We start from the raw sequence: 22,932 nt of genomic DNA, 5'->3' as shown, positions 1-22,932 counted from the left end.
AAAAAATTTTGACCTTAGAGGAGTCAACAAAATGTAAACATTGCTTTGTTCTTGAATTTAAGGAAACAGGTGCTTTAAAGCACAAATTTTCTTTAAATAATAAATAAAAACAAATAAGTTGGGAAGAATCTTGAGTATGTGCCACCCACAAACTACACGTTGCAGAATCTCTTTTTACTTTAATTCTCGAGAACACTTTAAGAAAGCCTTACACTATTTATGTACAGACGAGTTGCAGGAATATAAAGGTGACTTAGAATCAAATTGGTGACCTTTCATTCAATGTTGCTTTTTAAGAACCTAAATATTTGCTCTTTTTCTCAGAAAATATCTTATGAAAATAATTTAAAGCATTAATAAAGATTTTTCCAATTCTAAATTGTGTGAAAACAGAGATTTTAGTTATTTTTGACAGCAAACCGTTTTTCGGTGTATACCGTTAAATTACTTATAAATCTTAATATGGAATCCTTACTTAACTACTAAAATTTATAATCTTTATGGCTCATTTGACCCCCCCTGGATCGTTTATTGGTCATTCCTCAGTTAAAAGTAGTATACAAAGTTTAAAAATAAGTAACTAAAAATATAAGGAGGGGTCTTATCCATTAACGCAATTCGATTGCAAGGGAATTCCTACGACAATTAAAACAAAATAATCCCCCAGGAAGGGTCATGACCTTTACGACCCCCCCCCCCCCTCCCCCTCTTAATCCCCATTGGGCGCGTAAGATAAGGTAACGTTACTAAGTATGCAAATTTCTTACTAAATTCATTTGGTTCTAAAATATTTATTTCGGAAATAACTGAATTTCCTTGCGCTAAAGATTTGTAGAAATATAAGTTAAAAAACTTAGTAGAAAGTTGTTCAGCAAAAAAAAAGGTGTTGGCCAAATTAGATGAACTAAATAATAAACGAATCTTGCTTACAAATAATTTATTTTATTCACAATATAGACCTTGGTTGTTATGTTCTGTTGTATTACTAATTTTACTTATATATTTTTTTCAAATCTAACAAGAAATTTGGGTTAAAATTAACACAATTCTGGAATTATTACAAGAAATTCCTATCAACATCAGCGTTATTTTTGTATACTTAAATCATATTTCAAAACGTCAATATCAACGAAGTCAACCCTGGTTCTCTGATGTCAATACAAAAAACCGCTCCCTATTCTTCCCCTTTTATTCAAGTAGGTATGCGTGTATATGTGAAGGGTTCGTAATTGTTTTATTTAGTACCCTCGTCCATACATTCATGAATTTTCACCCTCCTACCTAACTTTTTTCCTAGCTTAAAATTGGAACTACCCCTAAGATTGAAAAAGGTGTGTGTGGTAAATGCTAACACACTATTCAATAGCTCAGATTACTTTGCCCAACTTTTGAGTAGCAGGTTTATAAGCTCAAAACGAGAAAATATAACAATCAGAACTCTGAATTATTATCGGCAGCGTTTCTATCCAAACAAAAATATACAAGGTATTTCTTTGCCTAAAATAAGGGGAACACCCTCAATATTCATAGATCATAGTGTTTGCAAAGTAGTATATTCCAAATCCAATAAAAATTCATGTATGTGCACTTTAGTTGAGTTTTTAACGAAGGAACAGTAAACGAAAGTCCTGTTCTTGCATTCGATAAGAAAATGTCTACCCTCACATTAACTCCAGATGGGTTCTTTCAGTCAGCATTTGATATTCGTCGTATATAAGAGGTTTTACTGATTTCGCCTAAAAATCCTCCTGTAAGCGGTATACATACCAATATTATTTTTTTCGGATACGAATAGAATAATAATTTTGCTCTTAATCGTGATATTACATCTTCATAATTTGCAATTTACGGATTAAAAACATCATCAACATAGAAAGCCAGTGATATTGTCCTGTCACAGCAGTATGTATTTAAAAGTTTACTGCTGTACCGGGACATTAACATTGTTTTTTTACAAACCATTATCAACAAGCATAGATATCTAAAAAAAACCATACTTCTAAAACGTTAACTTTCTATAGGAAGTTAAAAATACAATTTTCGAAAAAATTTAATATTTTTCTAATTCGATGCTGACTGCTGTTTAAAAAAAAAACGAATTAAAATCATTAATTTGATTGTCTGTATGTGGGTTGTTGTTCTACGTATATGTACACAAATACAAGGAAACAATATGGAATTTAAATAAAGAATAAGAAAAAAATCTTCTATTGAAGATTTTTTATGCATTTGAAGAAAGCTTCGAGCTGAATTCAGAAGACACTTTTATATTGCTAAAGAAAAAATTAAAATTATAAAAAGTGAAGCTGTACTTGCATAACATGCAGGTATACACAAAATGGTAAAAGGAACATTTTATATTCAAATTAAAAATCGATTTTGAACCATGAAGCATTATTTAGTTAAAAAAGATGTAACTGAGCTAACTAAAGTCAATTAAAATGGACTCTTAAGTTTCAACAAGTTCTCTTTTTGTTTAACTTTGAGAAAGCTGTTTATAAAATTTGCAATTCATTTCCATGCAATTTTATTATAATGAAATATGCTGTTTTTTAAAATGTTTTTGTCCAAATCAGAAAAATGTATTCATATAATATTCAATCTATGTATATAGGTATATATACATAAGTATATGTGTGTATATATACATTTATATATATCTATTCGGTATATATATTTAGTTTTTAAATAAAATGAATGCAAAATGCCACTCCCTAAATTGATTGTTCACACAAGTCTTATTGTTTCAGTTTACCACAATCTACCACCCATTCTTGACTAAATACAGTTTTAGCCTTTCAGCGAATGTATATAGAAGTATGTATGTGTACACATATAAGCTCCACATTTTGCAATCCTTTTTTCAACTACTTTTGCACTCTTAACACATCAAAAATTTAAAAGATATGGACAAAAATGGATTTTCGTCTTTTAGAAGTGAGTGCAGTAAATCCGAATACACAAAACATAAAAATAAAATTGCTTTGGTTTAAAAATAAAATGGTAAATAGTAAATTAACTTTTTTTATGTTAAACAATTTTTTTACTCTCACCTAAATGTAACATAGTATGTAGACATTTCCACACCTGAAGAAGAGTTGCAATTAAATAGGATTGAAATACACTAGAAATCAAATAGAAAAGGACATGAGAAAGCTTGAAGAGGCATATTGGAAAAATGGAAAGAATATAAATGTTATAGAATACATTTTCACAATGAACTAAAGAGATTCAGGGGATGAATTAAAATTTCAAGGGATGTATACCAAAAATTGTATATAACGTATAGTAAGAAAAATAGAACAAGGGATTGCACATGAGTATAGATTTTCTTCGAATTTTTTGAATTTGTATAGAAATAGGAAGTGTGTCTTGAAGAAAAGGCTTTTTATAGTTTAGTTATTTTATGTTAAATCTGAGGATTATTCCACTAATTATTTTTAAGTTTCTTAGAAAAGCGATAAGTTTTTTTGTTAGAAAATATTCTTTGCAAATGTCACTTTGCACTAACAAACATTTTTGCACAGACAATCTATGCAAAATGTGTGCATTTGCAAAACATTAAATCATTTTTACATTTCTGGCTTATCAATTTCCGGTTTGCATTGCTAAATACAACTTGTTAAAATGATCAGTGATACATATGAATTTATAAAGCGATTATATTCTTACAAACTTTTGACAAAATTATCAAAATTTTATTTGCATGAATGGAATTTACATTTTTGGTGGAACGAAACAGCATAACTATTTGGAAAGTCTTTGCACAAAAGAACGTGAAATAAAGAAATTTCAAACGAATTATGAATATTACCAAGACTTTGCAAAATACAGCTATCAAATTCAAATTATAACAAAACGAACCTTATAGAAGAACATGAAGTTATTTAAATTTCAGATAAATCAATAAATTTAACAAGTGCATAGCGAAATGTTTAATTCAATAGAGCCCTGGAAATATTTGTTCTGTTTAAAAATAATTGAGGCATTTGATAAACTCATACTATACATATCTATTATTATGATTGTTCTTATTATTTCTACTCTTGTTTTTTCTGTTATAGTTTATTTTTACTGTTATCATTTTCAATATTATTGTTATTTTTTTTTAATAGTATTTTTTTTTAGATAAGTATCTTAAATTTAATTTTAGAATGGAAACTGAATACAATTTTTTATTGGTGGTGAGTCTGCCCATAAGTCTCCATCATTGTACCATTTTTCCTTTATTTGGTAAAGATTGTTCGGTCTTCATTTTGTAGTTATCTTTGTCAAGTCTTGAAATATTTCTTGTCCAACTCCATTTAAGTCTTTTCTTTCGTTTCTATTACGTCAATTATTCGGGTATTTTTGCGAATTTCTTCATTTCTATCATTTCGCTGGTTTTTTTTCCATTTTCGTTTGACAGATCCTTAGCTGGCCAGTGATTTTGTAGTTAAACTCAGAGTTTGTAATCTATTTGTAAACACCGGTAGAAAAGCGGAGCCAAAGAGATATGTTCGTTTTTCTATACTTTGGCCCAGCTCAAAAATCAATTTGAGGCTCCAGAATTGTTTCTAGCTGTTTTTGATGTATCAGTTAATTTTTTTCTTCTCTGGGTATTTAAATGGTTCCATTTTTATCATTTTCATAATTATATGTACATAGTTTTCAAAGAAATCAGGGGTGGAATCGGCTAAGGTGATTGTTGACAGTCAAAACAATCGAATTTGATTTGATGGTTTCATTAATTTTGGTTGATTTCATTTTTAATTCCTTCTTTAGCAAATACCGGTCATTTGCTTGTTTTATTTATTTTTATAAAATCAGGTTTTCCTGACGTAAAAATATATAGATATAGAATATAGATATTTGGATAAATATTCAACGACCTATTTAATTTACTTCAAATAAAAAGTGTGAATGTTATCCGTATTTTTCGTTTTGATTAGGTTGTAGATACTCGTACTAAGAATATTTAATTGAGTGGTACAATTACACTGGGCAAGACTGTTTTGTTCCAGGCAATGAAGTTTACGTTTTTGCCTAGATTTTCATAGCCTTAATCCAACTTTATCACTCTATCGAAAAAAAGTCTTTGAGATAAGAATTCGAAGGAAACATATATATAAGGCTTTTTAAGGCTATCATAATTTTTGAAGTACTTTTTTTCAATAAAAATCGTGATGGCTTTCTAGATTTATAATCCCTATTTTCAATATTTTTTGAATATTTATAGGATTTCATAAAACTTTCAAAAAATCTTCATAAGTAGCTAGATTTCCCCTGTCTTACATAAATCTTTTAAAAAAAGCTGAACCATTTTCAACAAGGGTTTTAACAGAAAATGTTAAAATCATTTGAAAGTCATTTCTGGTTTGTAACGAAACCGTCATCTATACAAGACTATCACTTCATGTCTTTTGAAAAATAAAATACAAATTTACATCATAATATATTTATCAAAACCATGAAAACAATAAATTCGTTTCATTTCTAATGAGAATATCATTAAACTGTATCTAGAAGACGAAATTTTAGCTCTTTTTTATATACAATTTATTGTAAAGAACTTATTAAAAAACGTTCTGTCAGAAAAAATATAATGTGCGAGAATTTAGGATAACTTAAACCTTTAAAAAAAGTATTGTTTTGATTGCCGGGCAGAAAAAACTTAATTTTGCCGAACAGTGTTGTATTTCAATGTTGAAATTAATATTGTAAGTAATAATTTAATATTTGGTAAGTACCTAACCTAAACAATTTTCTTTTATCATTTTTTATATTATTTAAATTTTCCATTTTTTAATTGCAGTTGCTTCATCAATGGGTCTATCCTATTAACGAGATTTGGATAACAAATTCTAAGCTTTAATTAGCCAATAAGCATACAAAAATTTAATTTAAAGTTTTTGACAAGAAAATAAAAGTTATTGAGTTTAAAATTTTAGCTGCACGCACTGCATGCATAGTTAAGGCGACATATAAATACATAACCTAGAAAAGAGATGTAAGCTCATCATTATTTTGTTTAACTTCGCGCCATCAACAAAACAGAAAGTTCAATTTGATTTCATTATCTACCTATCTCGCTTAGAAGCATCTAAAAAAGAATGCCTGAGTTCTTCACCCATTATATTCGTTACGTTTAATCGTCAATTTATTCAGCAATATTTTAGTTTTATAATTCAGCCATTCCAACAACTAAGTGGAAAAATTTGCCATGCTCATTTCCCTAACATTTCAGATAATATAACAATACATATTGGTAGTTGGCATAAGTAAATAAAAAAAAAAGGCGTAAAAAAAAATTCCTCCACCATTGTATTCAGCTGTTTTATTCAGCATTCTTCTTGTTTCAAACAGTTGCTTAAAACTGCAAAAAAAATTCCTCCACCATTGTATTCAGCTGTTTTATTCAGCATTCTTCTTGTTTCAGACAGTTGCAAAAAACAATTGCCAAAAGCCAAACTCAGTCCATCTCAAGTATCCACTTAGAAAAGATCATTCTACGCAATTGAAAGTGAGTTCAAATTTTAAACAGCATAGATTATAGTTTAAATTATTGTAGTTATTGCAGTACGTCGTGCATAAAAAAGTAAGTTTTATATTAATATTTTAATTTCAAGTTCTTATGATGATTAAATTTATAAAAACGTGCAACATTTTATTTTATTTGCCAACAATGCTTCGTCTTTTCGGTAATTCAAGATAAAATTCCCTAGTTAATTATGTTTATGGTATTAAATTTGTCAAAACGTGCAACACTGCTTCGTGGCTGCTCCGATTTCTTTATTTGTTTAATATATTTTATATTTTTATTTTAATGGTTGCATTTGGTTCACTTTGGATTGTGTTGCGGTTATTTTGTATATAGGGAGTTTTAATTTTCTGTCGAACGGTGCGCGCATAGGGTACATATGTATATGTGTATATATGCATGTGCATATACATTGTGCGTTTCTTGCTACCACTTTTTTTGAAAAAATTGGTAAGAAGAAAAATTTGAGCCATTAATATTAATAATAGCTTAAAAATCCACGGCATCTTTACCAGATACCTATCATCAATGGATACTTTTAGAGCTGAGGGAGATAACACTATAAAATGCCGCTGAGCTAATCAAATTTAAAGAAAGAAAAATAAGTTTCTGTGGTTAAATGGCAAATCTCATATGCCGTAGGCGAGTAATTAATATTTAAATTAAGGACTCAAGTTTTTGTTTGGCATTTTCAAAGAATTTCCATCATTGAAACAAAATAAAATTAGCAAAAAAAGAACCTTAATGTGAGCATTTGGTTGGTTAGTCACCTACACATAATGCCAATTTAGTTTGCGTTTAATTAGAATGCAAAAATACAAACGCGCATTTCCCTTATTTTTTGGATGATCTACCAATACATATTGATAATTTACATAAGTAAATAGAGAAAAGGGAATCGAAAAAAGTTACCCACCATTGTATTCAGCGGTTTTCATCCTTCATTCTTTTTGTTTCAGACAGTTGCCAACTGAAGCAAAAACACTTTATATGAAGATATAAATCCTCGGTAGACATCTTGGTTTGCCTACAAGCTAAACCGGAAATCAGCCTCATAAACTTTTTCATAGTGTGCGTGTAATTTCTCTTCTAATTTATTAAATTTCTTCGAAAAACTCAGTAAGTGTTTCTATGTATGCGTGAAAACACGTCAATTTGTCTCGTTGAATTCGTCCATATTACAAATACAACAATGTAAACAAATGGGTTTTTGGAGGGTGATACGTACGAAGGATTTATATCTTTACTAGAGTGTTTTTGATCTGAAGTATACGACTATTTTATGCAGTAAGTGTGAGTTCCAATTTTAACCTGCAAATACATACAATTTTTGGAATTATTCAAGTACCTACGTGCTAAACAAAGTGCTTCTTGTATTATTATTGTTATTTCAAGATCTTACGACAGCTTGGTTCATGGATTTAATTATTAAAATGTGCAACATTATTATTTCTATTTAGTAGCTGCGCCGATTACATTTTGATATATTGCCTATTTACATAACAACCATTAGACACAATGGACACTTCTAGAGAAAAACCCTTTAAAACATCGATGACATGGATAAAACTCTCCAATTTGTAAGTACTTATTATTTCGTACTCTTTATATAACAATATTTTCCAACCTATGGAATGTCACTATCACTACACATAATGAGAGCCTTAAATCTCTTTTAATAACTACCTGCTCTTTAAGTTGAGCATTTTCCACTAACAAAAGTATCAAGCTACATTTTTGTTTATTATTTTTTTTTAAAGGTCCTAGAAGATCAATCAAACGCAAATTGTTCAAACCAAAATCATACATCTGTTTGTAAAAGAACAGTTAAGAAATATCTATCTCATGGTGAAGGCTAAAGCTCAAAACATTTTTTAAAGCACAAGGAAAACTAAACCGTTTAGTTTCTATTACGAGTATCACTGCTAAGGAGTTCGAGTAAGTAAATTTCAAATGAAAATGTCTAAACTCCTTTTTGATTTTTGTTTTGGTACGATTGTTTTTATAACTAATAAATACATAATATTTAAGTTTATCATTTTACATTTTCTATTTATATTTGTTTATATATTAAATTACACTTCAACTATAATTTAATAACAAAACAAATCTACATTTACAGTGTTCAAGCCAAATTCAAGAAAAGTTGGTAGAGATAAGGAAATTACTTCAAGTCAAAAAACAATCCTTACAACCCACTGTAATTCATGTTGGAGAAAATAAAGCTGAATTCAAGGAGGCGTATTAAGCTATCGATGACAGTCTATACAAATGGGAAGGGCTCATAGAGGCTCATCGTATTCAGTACCTTACACTACACAAATTATACTACAGTTAATTCACTCATATGCGACCTTACGTAAGTCCTATAAGCATTAAAATTATTTTATTCTAAAATACAAATAAAATTCAAGTTTGTATAATTAATTTCTAAAGAAAATCATTCAAATTTAATTTATGAGAGGGTATATAATTTGCTCTATAAAGATTATAGCGTTATTTTATTCATAACTCATGAAATGAGGTATTTTGTAAAAATTATAATTTTCTTTAATATTCTTTTTTTGTTATTTGCTTAATAACTTGTAATTATTATAATTTTAAACTCAAAGTTATGGCTTAATTAAAATATCATGTACCAAAAATTCAAAGTCTTTATCATTTGTAAGACAAAAGAAGATTTCACTGGTCCTTCCAGAAGAATGGTCAATCATTTATGGAATTTTATTCATTTTTCGGATTCCTTTTGATTTCACTATTAGATTCTTTTTGGGTAAAGACTTTTTGAATTTTCACAAAAACGTTTCAGATTTAATATTGCAATTTACAAAGTTGAAAATTCCATAAGGTAAGTATTTGTTGATAGTTTAATTTTTGGAAGGATCTTATTTTTCAGATTCATATCTTCAAAATAATTTCTTAAACTTACTTTTAAGTGAAATTCCAAGATTTAAAGGTAATTTAAGGAACCAATGGAGTATTCCAATAACAATTTGTGGTTAAATCCAAGTCCGTATGTGCAATAAATGTTAAATAAATGGGATTTTGTTCAATAAATTTTGGTGGAATACAAATTTTTAAAGGTAATCTAAAAAACTAGTTAAGAATCCCAACAATAATTACCTATAGTTAAAATTTTGTATACGCATTTAATCAATAATTGTTGGTATTATATCAATAAAATTAGGTGAAACTAAAAAAGTCAAAGGTAAGCTACAAAATTAGTTTGGAGTTCCAACAATAAATATAGAAAAAATCCAAATATTCATATGCATAGAATCAATATTTGTTGCGATTTTATCAATTAATTTAGGTAAAATCTCAAAATAAAACGGTTATCTTCAAAACTAGTTGAGAATATCAACAATAATTATAGATAAAATCCCACTTTTTATTTGTAACGAATCAATATTTGTTGGGATTTTAGCAATAAATTTAGGTAAAATCACACAATAAAAAAGGTACTCTTCAAAACCAATTGGAAATATCAAATTATTGTAGTTGATATTCCATTTTTTATAGGCATTCAATCAATATTTCTTGGGATTTTATCAACACATTAAGGAGATAACCCAAAATTTAAAGGAAATTTACAAAACAAATTGGGAATTCAAACAACAATTTTAGGTAATATCCCATTATTTATATGCACTGCATTAATAATTTATGGTATTTTATCAATTAATTTGGGTGCAATACCAACACCTTATGGTAATGTACAAAACTAGTGGGGATTTCCAACAGTAATAATAGTTATAATCTCATTTAAGATTTCAAATTTAGCAAAAATTATTGTTGGTTACCAGTTAAATATAGTTGGAATCACTAACAGAAAAATTAATAAGCAATCCTTCGGGTATTTCAACTATAAATATTGAAAAAATCACTTTCCAGATGTTTAATATAACTGTAATCATTGGGCTTTTCCCCATAAATTTTGGGTGGAAACTCTATAAGATGTAGGCAACTTTAAACAATATTTAGGTATTCAAGCAATATTTTGTAGTAATCGAATTTGGTTGAATAGAATTGAATTGAAATGATATACCTATACAACTTTTCATTACCAATAAAGTACTCTTCAGATATCCAATACATTTTTGTGGGTTTTGTAACAATAAAAAGTAGAAGTTACAAAAACGCCTATATATATGGCTGCATTATACGTGAAAATTAAGCTAAATTACCAATAAGTTCTCTAAATGTATAGGTAATAGAAGAGATCATACAAACAACATCTTACAACTGACAGGAAAAACCTTTGGGATGTCCGCAGCAGACGCAAAGCACTATATAACTTGCCATTGTAGTAGCTGCATGGTGTTCCCAAGTTAAATTCTCGTTAAAAATAATACCTAGATTCCTAGCAGACGTTACAAATTCAAGAACTGAGCCACCCAGCAGAACCGATGAAAAGCTTGACTAAGCAAGGGCACGTTTGTAAATACACAAAGTTTTAGATATTCTTGGATAAAGGGTGTCCAAATATGATTGGATGTCATCAGCAAAGATACGAACTTTACAAGATTTAACCAGTCGAAGAAGCTCGTTAACTAAAAGTGAAAATAATAGAGGTCTAAGAATAGAACCCTGAAGGACCCTTGATGGAACTGTCAGAAATGAAGATGAGTCTGATTTCCTTCAGCAACACATTGTTGCCGAGATTTAGATATTCTCGGATACCCAGAACTGGTTAATATAGAATTAAATAAATTAGTTATGTATTTAAGAATATGAAGAAGTACAATTTTCAAGAATTTCGGATTGATCCCATCCAGGTCTTTTGCACCTAATTTAATGGACTGCATTGCCTCGACGACATCTGTATCTGTCAAACGAGTAAAGTTAAAACTTTGTTCAGGGTCGTCAATTTCATGGGGACGTGACGATCATTAAGGTTGTTTAGATTTTCTTGCAAAAACGAGTACGGAAAGTTCATTAGTTTCTGTTATTATTATTATTATTTTTATCAGTTTAGAGACTGCATTGAGTTTTGGAAACATTAAATTCTATACGGTTTATTATTGACCATTGGACAATGCTTGAGATCGGAATTTAAAGAACATATCATATGCTGTCTTTAAAATTCCGAGGGGTAATGATGTGAATCTGGAAACGACAATGAAATGCTGAGGGCACTGTCGTCAGCAAAACTGTTTAATAGATAAGAAGCGGAAGACAAAAGGTTGTTTATGAATATAAGGAATAGAGTCGGAGACAAAACAGAGCGTTGGGGGACACTAGCATTTATTTGATGAGTTTCGGACTTAAAATCATGTAATACAACTTGTATTGAATGGTTAAGAATATAGTTTTCAATCAAACAGGGCAGAGATTCAGCAAACTTTGCTGCAAGAAAACTGACTTTATCAATCGAGCTTACAGAAAGGGAGTTTTATTTTGAACGAGCGTTGGAACCGAGGAACCCTTCATTTTAGTATTTTTTCTGTAATTTCTTGTCATGTACAAATTTGGTTCATCGAATATCACCGTGTCAGGTCTTTTAAGTTTTTTGAAACTTATTCCGCTTTTTCTCAGTGGGGTTGACTCTATAACAAAGGAAACATAAATCTCTTATCCTAATCTCTTAACAGCTCGAATCAAACTATGAGTTCTCTTTGGGTTTTAATAGATTTTTCCCTATTTGGGCTATCCTATTTGGGAAGCTTGAACATAAACTATTGCTTATTGAGACTTTTTCTCAGCTTTGTATGAATGAAATGGTCATGCTTGGTATGTTACACGATTTTGTACTAATTTTTGCAAGGCAGAAAGTTTGGTATACTTGCATATTTTTTTTACCACAAAAACCATCTTAAAAAGAAAATCAGCCCTGTAGTCATAGACGCAAGAAATATTTCTAGTGCAGTTGACTTGAGGAAATTTTAAACTAGTATGACATACATATGCATGGAAAAACACAGACAAAGTCTTTCAACTTAAACATACATACCTGTTTTTCTCTGTTTTGAGCAATTTTAGTAAGTGGCAGACGTGCTTATTAGAAGTATTATTAATAATAATTATATGCTTACTTAAGGCTTTAGAAAAAGTGAAATCCTTACTGCGGAAAGTGACAACCCATGTTCATTGTCGCAATTGGTACACAAGGAAGTCAAGTTTTTTTTAACACGAAACCCAGATATGTAAGGACCTGGAACAAGCAACCTATTGACAAGCCTGCAAGCGTCTTAAAGTGTGTACAAGTGAGTCTTGTATGGTAAAATATTCGTGAATCTTTTTTTCTCAAGAAATTCAAAGTTAACAAACAAGAACAAAATATTTTCTAACACAATTGCCGTCTATACAACAAAAAAAAAGGCTAATTGCGAGAGATGCCGCTCCGACAAAATGGCGCACTTTACCAAATGTCAACTCCTGCTCATCTAGGAAAAAAGTTTGTTTTTAACTTTTGTGCCTTCGGTAATCAACCAACAAATTGGTTCAATAGGATATGTAGGATATTTAACGGTTTTACGGTTGGCGTGATGGTTAGTGCATTGGACTGTCAAAGGTCTTAGTTTCAATCCATGTCTGTGCCATCTAAAGCTTTTTTTACGGGTACCGTGTCTTGAGAGGAATGGACAAATCCTAAAAAAGTAAATCTTGTCGTGAAAAATGTTTTTTTTTTTTTTAAATTAGCCGTTTGGATTCGGTAGGTGCTCCCCATCCCTGATGACGTTACTAGCACATAGGTATTGTTCATATTTATTTAAGTTCCTATCTGACTATCAAAGTGTCTTAGTTTTCTGCAACGAGTGGATGCGGGATCGAGCTATACTAGCGTTTTATGCAGTTTTAAAGTTTTGTGTGGTAAATACGTGTCACAAGAACATAATATAAATCCATTGTTAATTTTTTTTAAATATAAAAACTACAAGAAAATAACACTATTTATATATTTTTTACTAAAAGAATTTATAAAAAAACACTAAAGAACTTCAAAAATGTATACTTTCAGATAAAGAAAAACTAAGACTACATTTACTACCTAAAACGTTTCTAAATACAAAGTACCGTTTATGCACAAATTAAGAAAAATTGATGTTATCGACATTTGATATTTTTTTCAAGCCGCTATAACTTCTCATAATCTACAAAGTTAAGCTGTAAGACTTTGTTAGATCATTTATCTCACATTTTTCAACAAATAAACCTTAATAACTTTTTATGGTAACTTGAATATATGTATATTATATGTGAATTATTCGTAGGTTTGATAAATTGTATACATATTTTGACTGGGCTAAAGAATAGGGAGAATTAAGACACAATTTAAATCTTACCAAGCCAATGTATAAGCCATTGAGTCCATGTTCACTTTAGAATTTTATATAATACATATGTACATACCTGAAAAAAAAACATAAAATGCTTGTTTAAATGGTTTTCTTGAAGAACAAGGGAAGACAATTTTTGAATTTCCTTTATTATGATTATAAATATTGTATTAGTGTGTATTATTCAAATCAATTTTTTTATTTTATTTGGAACGATTTACATACTTTACATATATTTAAAAAAAAAACAAGTTTCAATTGAAACAAAGTAACATGTACTGTTTTACATTAATGAATATTTAAGTTTTCTACTACTATTTTTAATGTTCAAAAATGTGTGGGCAATGAATGTGGAAAAGAAAAACTTTTATATAATAGGATAATTAATTATATTATAGGATAATTAATATTCACGCAAATAATATACACACGCGAACACATGGTGATGGACACTCCACTGCTCCATTGTAGAAACTAAATTGTATTATCTCTAACAGATCGAATTAAACCTTTCCGACTTGCGCAACTTCAGCTTACGTCGAAAAAAAGCCATCTATTTAATCACACATTCAATAGATTTTCTGATCCAAAAACTTTGCATTTTGTAAGTTTTCGTTAAAATGTTTTTATATTTTAATTATCATACAAAAGTCTGCTTCTGCACGGTTGCAATATAGAAGAACCAAGTGGCACAGAAATAATTAAAGAATTATAAATGACACCACACCTAATGATATATTCACTTTACAACAGATCCTGAAATAAACCTAAAAACATAAAATCGGAACCTATACCATATTTTCATCGATTTGAAGCCGCAAATGACAGCATCTACAAAGACGAACTGTATTGAGCCAAGTCTAGTTTTGGCATGCCTGCCAAACCCATCGTTTGGTACAGAATGAATATGGAAAATTCACCCTTCTCTATAAAGGTTGAAAACCATTTCGCCGAACTTTTCAATATTAAAAAGGCATGAGACAAGGTATTGCGCTGAAAGTGATTTCTTCAATATCATGTTTAAAAGAATAGTGCAGACCTCCCAAGTCAACACAAGACGCATTATCTATCAAAAGTCTGTCCATTTACTAGCTATACTAATGTCATTGACATAATCCGAAGAACTCAGCTTGATGTGCTGGTGTAAGTATTGAGATAAAGGCTGCAAAAATGGGTTGAGCGGTTAATGAGGGCAAAACGAATGCAGAAATAATACCCGCGCTGAGACCAAACGAAGAATTACTCTTGTTAATCGCTGTTTCTTTGGGCTAAGAAAAAAGTTATGTTGTAAGTGTCGCTATTTCAGATGAAACCACCTTAAGTTGTTTCGAGAGAAAATTATTTCTTGTAATTTATGGCGCTGCGTGCATAATCGTAGAAGGTGAGTGGAGGAGAAGATGGAACGACGAGCTGTACGGGCTGTACAGCGACGCACGTAGACTTAGCAAGAAGGATAAAAGTCCAACGCCTGACATAGTCATGCAAACCAATGCTCCGCGGCCGAAAGCCTTCGAACTCACGCCCACGGGAGTGCGCAGTAGTGGAAGGCCGCAGATCAGGTGGCGTACGCAAGTGAAAAGTGCGTAACTGGAGACATCTAGTTAGGGACTGAGCTAAATGCAGAAGTTTTTTAGGAGATGCAATAACATATGTAATAACAAAATTCATTAATATCATTTACTTAAGAAAATCCAATGTTAGCAAAAGCACATGCATTCTATCGTAACATTAAAATAATTACTCCCTAAACTGTAGTAAAATGTCAATACAAATGTATATTTTGTGTTGGTCGACGTAATCAGGGCATTGGCACCACTTTAATGATTATGCACTTGAAGTGACACAGAATTATTTCATTAAACTAAACTCAACATTGACCAATATGATTAAGTCACAAAAGAAATTCCCATAATTAATTAACGGGATATCCATTTTGCCGCTTCAAGAGTATAGGGTTGGAATTCGACATCTGTCAAACTAAGTTGTTACACCAATATTTTTTTTTTCAGTTGAAAGTTTGACATTTACGAAATTGGATCGCTATCGCACAGCGTATGAACATTTTTAAAACCTACGGTGAATCTGCCACAGCCACATATCGTGATTTACCTACTTGCATATAAAGTCCAGCTGAAGGAATCCACTTGGAGAATATGTCGCTTCAACAAGAACTCGAGCGAATATGGCTTTATTGCAATAGACATTTCCTGGCCGAATAATTTCTCGTCGTGGCAATGTCAACTGGCCAACAAGATAATGCGATTTAATACCGCTGGACTATTTTTTAGTAGTGTTATGCGAAAGTCCGTGTTTATGCACATAAACTATTTACTCTTGACCACTTAAAACCACCATCGTCAAGTTGTGTTTTTCTGCTCCTAAAATATCTCTTGTAAGAACAGTTTTGGTCGACTTTTGGAACCAATCAAATTTTTAAACTTTCAACCATTCGACTACAAAGTTTTAAAAATTGAAAAGTCGAATGGTTAAAAGTTTAAAAAGTTCAATAGTCGAATGGTTGACATTATAAAAGATGCATGGTTTAAAAACTGAATGGTTCAAAAAGTCTATCCAAGGTAAACATTTTTTGCCTAAAACTTGGTCGACTTAAACAAAACGAGCTTTTCAAGATCAAGTTCTTGGGTCGAGTTTTTCAATCATGCCAGTTTGCCAGTAACAAACATTGAAATTCTGGTTGAAAGTTTTTCCAACTTTCAATCATTCGACTTTTCAACCATTTGACCATTCAACTTTTCAAAATATCAACCATTCGACTATTAACTTTAAAAAGTTGAATAAATATTAACTTTGAAAAGTTAAATGGTTCAAAAAGTCGAAACAAACTGAACATTTTCGACCTCAAACTTGGTCGTCTTAATCAAAACAAACTTTTCAAGACCAATTTTTGGGTCGAGATTTTTAAATATTAAAAAAAGACGCAAACTATACAAGTTTTCAAACTTTCAATTATTCAACTATTCGACTTTTTGGCTCTTTAAACTTTTAACTTAACAGTTGTAGTTTGAGTTTTCAGTTTGTTGTTTGCAGTTTGTAGTTTGTAATAAATTGAAGCTTCAACTCCTCGGTTGAACAATGAATTAGTTCACCAACTTTTCCATATTATATGAAATTGAAAATGTGCATCGATCATGTCGAATCCAACAAATTCAAATAATTTCCCATTTCTACATTTAGAGCAACAATAATTTTTATGACTCCGTCTGCATTAGAGCGATTATATGGGATCAATATTTTTTCGCACTCGTACTGGGCGAAAGTCCTAAGAGATCTCAACACACATAAATCCCCTGGTCCGGATAGTATCTCCACTATTGCTCTGAAGAACCACTGCGTAAGCTTTTCCACTGGTGATCTCATGGCTAACCTCACCAAACAGTGGAGCAAATCTTACATTGTTTGGTTAGTAAGTATGATTATTGCCCTTTTTTTTATAAGCGCACATTCAAAAGGATATATTACCCTTATTATGTAGACACAGTGTGCGTACTAGGAAAGGGAGAAAGGGTTTGAGAGTATATGCCGGTGCACATAGGATTTGAATTCCTGAATATTGCAATAGCTGGGAAAGACAGAGTGTGGCAAGGCATTCCACATTAATATTTCAAAAGCATTTGATAGGGTTTGGCATCAGGATCTCTTATCGAAAATGAGTGCTTTTAATTTCATGGATCACTTCTTCATTGGATAAATAATTACCTTTAGGATCGTTCACTAATAGTATTGATTTAAGTCGTAAAATAACAAACTAAATGCCGGTATAACTGAGGGCCCTGTTTTATCTCCAACACTCTTTCTCATTTTGTATTAATAATCTTGGTGTCTGAAACTTCTAATAACATACATTGCTGACAATAGTACCCTTAGCTTTTCATATTCGTTTAAGACTTACATCCCGCTTCTTCGTAACAAAAATATGATGATATAAATTCTCCCTAAACAGGGGAATAAAAAACCGAGTGGAATTTAATGCTTCCAAAATCCAATGCTGTCTTGTAAGTTGAAAGAAAGATACACTTCCCTTGCTATTATCCATGGATGGCACTTCTATCAACGAAAACCTCTGATCTGGCTGTTAACTACTAGACTTACTCGTATATACTTCCAAAGCTTGAGTATAACTCCCATCTCTGGGCTGGTACTCCTACAATTAGATTATTAGATTAAGCCTCCTGAACTTTACTGAAGGTAGAGCATTTAAATTGGTAAAGTTTCGTGTCCTTCTTTTTTACCGTTATTTTAACGGTTTATGCCCCTTGCCTTAAACAGTTTAATCGTAATAATAATTCTGGGATTTTTAATCAGTATACCCTCGAGCCCAACTTCAGTCGTACTGTCAAGTACTACGAGGATGTGGAATGTCTTACCACACTCTGCCTTTCCTATTTATTGCAATATTTAAGAATTCAAAACCAATGTGCATCGACACCTTTCATTCTTAAAATAATCTTAAATCTGGACAAAAATTCATACAACTAGCCTAACTAACCATAACTTACAAAGGCCTTTCAGCCCTATGATTTTTTTAATTGTATTTTATTAGAAATTAAAAAAATGTATTTCTAATAAACTTAATTACTGCTTAAAATTTGGTCCTTAAAATAAAACTCAAAACTAACTGCAAGGACATATTCTACCTATAAACTACTTAAAACTAGATAAACCACAGCAGCACATCTATTCGTTTTGATTGTTTCCTTTCCATTTTTTTCGGGGTTTATTCCTGACTAGCCACAATGAAGTACAGAATGATTAAAGCCGAGCTTCCCCTTATCAATTCGATCCCGTTCGAATACAGCCCTGCTGAACCGAAGGAGCTCTACGTTTTACCGTTAAACATATCATAAAGCATTAACAACAATAGATTCCTTATGAAAAACCTGCTCAGTTTTAGAACAGCACGTAGCATCGAGCTTTTTTTTCTCTGATCTTCTCTTTAAATATCAGAAAAAAAACTTATCGACCGAAGATTTGACAGGCTGGAGTTGTCCGTGCCCTTTTTCGGGAGAGCGGTCTTCGAATTCACTGGATAATACGCATAATTTAGTCCATTATTGAAGAGCGTGGTAAAAATGTCAACCAAGTAACGAACTTGCTATCTGAGACACTGAAGAAGTTTAATTTTCTCTGACAAATATTTATTCAAATGAAGCAATCAAAGTAAAGTCAGTTAAATCAAACAAAGGAAGAATGGGAATATCAAAAAAGAATGCAGAATAAAAACAAAAAGCACCACAAATGGACAAGGTACAAAACACAAGTACTAAGCACCTTTCTGGGAAAAACTTTTTTTTACTTATTACTATATATTATACTAGTTATTAATCAAAATTTAAATTAATTAAAATAAATTTGAATTGAATTTCACTTCACACGCACCGCTAGAAATATACGATTATAAAGTTTTAATTCGCAAACAAAGTATTGCACACTCGGCAATATTTTTTCCGATATTTATAATATCGGAGACATTTAAAATGATGTCTTGAGCACATACAAAAAAAAGTCAGTTTTGTTAAAAAAAAGGTATTTAAGATACAATAGAAAAGGTCTATGTTATTCTTACCCCGTCATGACAAAAAATTGAACTTAACCGCTATAACTAAAGAATTAATTTACGAACACACGTCATGAATATTATATATTTGTTTAGATAATTGTATTGTCTGCTGTTTGTTTCGACATCGGTTTGTGACAAAATTAAATATTTTGCCAGGCATTACACAATTTAAAAAACAAATCCACGCAAAGTAATACAATTTGATTAATTTGTTTATTAAAGGCGCTACATCCCAAAATTTCCACCGTTTTTATTCAAATTTCTCAGCTAATAGATGAAAATGTGTTAGAATGATTTGCAATATGTAACCACATTTTATTTTTCACAAAAAGCTTTAGCTATAGAATAACATGCCAAAATGTGGTTGGTCACTTTGTACTCCCTAAATTTGTTTGTTTCTGTCCCAAATAAGAAACGTAAGGACCTAAAAGTGAAGCTCTTCAACAAAATTTTGCTTTATAGGAATGTTTTCGAAGAGAACTCGAAACAAAGTTTTAAAAAAAATGCTAATAGTTAGTAAGATATTTTGACTTAGTATTTTCTTATTGCCACACAATAACGCTATTGACTTTTGCTACGACTTCTTTCCATCAGAATTTCATGTCAGAACCAAAGTATTTATATATTTATAAGTATGTACGTAAGTAGAAGAATGTGTACTTATATATGTATGTAGAGCATGAATTAATTTTTAAACCGGTAAAGAACTTCACTATTGCGGTTAACATAGCTTAAAACTATTTATTTAAACTTTTTTTTTAATCTTAACACAAGAAACTCATCTGAATTAGTTAAATATATTTATTTTATGTAATACATACTTATTTTACATGTTTCTGTGTTTACACCGTTACTTTAACAACACAAACTTAAACTATTGCAAAAATATATTTTCAAATTTAGAAAATATTAAATTAAATTGCCAATAAGTGCAAGCAATCGCAAAAGGTAGTCAAATATACATAGCTTTTTAATGAATAAGTAATACTGCCGCCCCAAGTTTGTTTCGGAAGTGTTATGAATGGAAAATAATAAATTAAACTAAAAAGGGGGAGGAACTTGTGCTTTTGTGAATTCGAGAGTTACAGCTTTGCTAGTGTAGGTTCGTAAACAATACGAAAATCCCCCAAAGTAAAATCGCGTAAAGGAAAACAGCACTTTGTTCAGGGTTTTAACAAGCGTTTACAGCTTAAACCATCCCTCAAATACAATAAAGCATTTCACGTGCTGTAACATTTTTAAATCCAAGGATCTAAACCTTTTTTGATGCTGCTAAACTTGTGCCCGCAAGTGAATTCTTGACTTTGTTAGCTATTTAAAGACTTTTTGATCTCTCAACTTCGTTCAAGAGTACTTTGTTAAAATAAATCTTACTAGAAATCGTAATTACTGAGATGGACTAGTTTGATTTCAGTTTATTTTACAAATATTAAGGCTTTCTTAAGTCAGAAACTTGTTTTTTTTTTTGTAACGGTATAAGAGTTATAAATAAATTTTACTATACATTTAGATGTGAGAAAGAAAGTTTATTCATAACTTTTTAGTCAAAGTCATAAGTGGATCCACTACCCATACGTAAACATACTTTCAACCTTCCACTATGCATTCGTCGAAAGAAGCCCCAAAAATGTTGAACACTAAATTGGATTATTTGAATGTGATGTTATAAAGATTGTATATGGTTGCCATAGTAAATAAACTTTTCTTTTACAAGTCGTTGTACATTTGCACACAGGTAGCGATTACATATAAACGAATACAACAGTAAGTTCTTTCATTTGTTTTCTAAAACTCTTTCACCTTCAATACAAAATGAAAATAAAGACTGTAATACAATACAAATTGAATCATTTATTGTTTTCAAATACTCCTATTTTTTTCTTAAAACGCCAAAAAAATAATCGTCATTATTTTTTTCAAAACTGTCAAACTTTAAATGGCAAAAGTTGGTGTGTCATGTATTTTTCGTAAAATATGTAATTCATTTCACTTATATTTCACTAAGCCCTACCTTAATTGAATTCAATAATTGATTTTTAAGCAGCACTACTATTAATACTAATAAAATAAAAATAGTGTTATTAGTAATAATACTAATAATAACAGTAATAATAATAATAATAATAAAAAGAATAATAATAATAATAATAATAATAATAATAATAATAATAATAATAATAATAATAATAATAATAATAATAATAATAATAATAATAATAGTAATAGTAACAATAATAATAATAATAATAATAAAAATAACAATAATAATAATAATAACAATAATAATAATAATAATAATAATAATAATAATAATAATAATAATAATAATAATAATAATAATAAAAATAATAATAATAATAATAATATTAATAATAATAATAATAATAATAATAATAATAATAATAATAATAATAATAATAATAACAATAACAACAACAACAACAACAACAACAACAACAACAACAACAACAACAACAACAACAACAACAACAACAACAACAACAACAACAACAATAATAATAATAATAATAATAATAATAATAATAATAATAATAATAATAATAATAATAATAATAATAATAATAATAATAATAATAATAATAATAATAATAATAATAATAAAAATAATAATAATAATAATAATATTAATAATACTTACTTACTTAAGGTGGCGCTACAGTCCGGGGCGGACCTGGGCCTTAACCAACATGCGTCGCCAGCCAGCTCGGTCCCTAGCTAGCTGTCTCCAGTTCTACACGCCAAGTTGGTTGAGGTCTTCACCCACCTCAGTGCGCCACCTGGGTCGCGGTCTTCCTCTACTGTGCCGTCCCTCGGGATTGGATTAGAAGACCTTCCGGGCTGGAGCGTTAATGTCCATTCGCTCTACATGACCCAGCCATCTAAGCCATGGGACTTTAATTCTGCTAACAAGGTCAGTGTCGCTGTACAGCCCGTACAGTTCGTCGTTATATCTTCTTCTTCACTCTCAATCTATGCGTACGGGATCAAAAATCACCCAAAGAATTTTTCTCCCGAAGCATCCTAAGACGCTCTCATCTTTCTTTGATAGGGTCCAGGCCTCAGCGCCATTAATGAGAACCGGGATGATGAGTGTCTTATAGAGAGGGCTTTACTTCTCAATTGCCTTCTAAGTCCAAAGAAGCAGCGATTTGCAGGAGTTATTCTTCGTTTGATTTCAGCGCTGGTGTCATTGTCTGTGGTAATAGCGGTGCCTAGGTAGACAAAGTCCTTAACTTCCTCAAAGTTATAGCTGTCCATGGTGACGTTTTGTCGAAGTAGTCGTTGTTCAGTGTCCTTTTTTGATGACAGCATATACTTGGTTTTGCCCTCATTGACCACTGAACCCATCTTTTTCGCTTCCGTCGCAATGTTCAAAAAGGGTCCACTGACATCACCCTTTGATTTTCCAATTATGTATGTAAATATCATTTGCGCATACGAGTAGTCGGATGGACCTTTGGAAGATTGTGCCTCTAGTGTTGACGGTTGAGTTTTGCCCAATACTTTCCAAAACAATATTAAAGGAGTCGCAT

At 30.6% G+C, this 22,932-nt stretch overlaps 1 protein-coding gene and 1 long non-coding RNA gene across 6 annotated transcripts in view; one reads left to right on the top strand and one right to left on the bottom strand.

Annotated features, from left to right (window-relative positions):
• The window catches only part of LOC129938954 (RNA-binding protein Musashi homolog Rbp6), a 77,405-nt gene that overhangs the window by 39,187 nt on the left and 15,286 nt on the right, over positions 1-22,932 (bottom strand). Inside the window, exons 1-2 of one of the 5 annotated variants that reach the window (XM_056046799.1) lie at positions 20,200-20,330; positions 13,807-13,873 (exon numbers count right to left, since the gene is read on the bottom strand). The exons of 3 other annotated variants lie outside the window; for them this stretch is intronic. In XM_056046799.1, coding sequence (XP_055902774.1) covers positions 13,807-13,835 — 29 coding nt within the window. In that variant the 5' untranslated portion in view covers positions 13,836-13,873; positions 20,200-20,330. Of the gene's footprint in view, positions 1-13,806; positions 13,874-20,199; positions 20,331-22,932 lie in introns of those variants that run through there. One more of the 5 variants, XM_056046800.1, reaches the window with a different exon arrangement.
• LOC129938958 (uncharacterized) lies at positions 7,486-8,992 on the top strand. The gene is made up of 3 exons (XR_008780492.1): positions 7,486-8,100; positions 8,281-8,458; positions 8,643-8,992. It is a non-coding gene; the product is annotated as an uncharacterized LOC129938958 (long non-coding RNA).

This window comes from Eupeodes corollae, chromosome 1, assembly GCF_945859685.1.
Source record: "Eupeodes corollae chromosome 1, idEupCoro1.1, whole genome shotgun sequence".
NCBI classification, from domain to species: domain Eukaryota; kingdom Metazoa; phylum Arthropoda; class Insecta; order Diptera; family Syrphidae; genus Eupeodes; species Eupeodes corollae.
The sequence above is the reverse complement of the archived record's forward strand: the minus strand, read 5'-3'. Positions and strand labels throughout refer to the sequence as shown.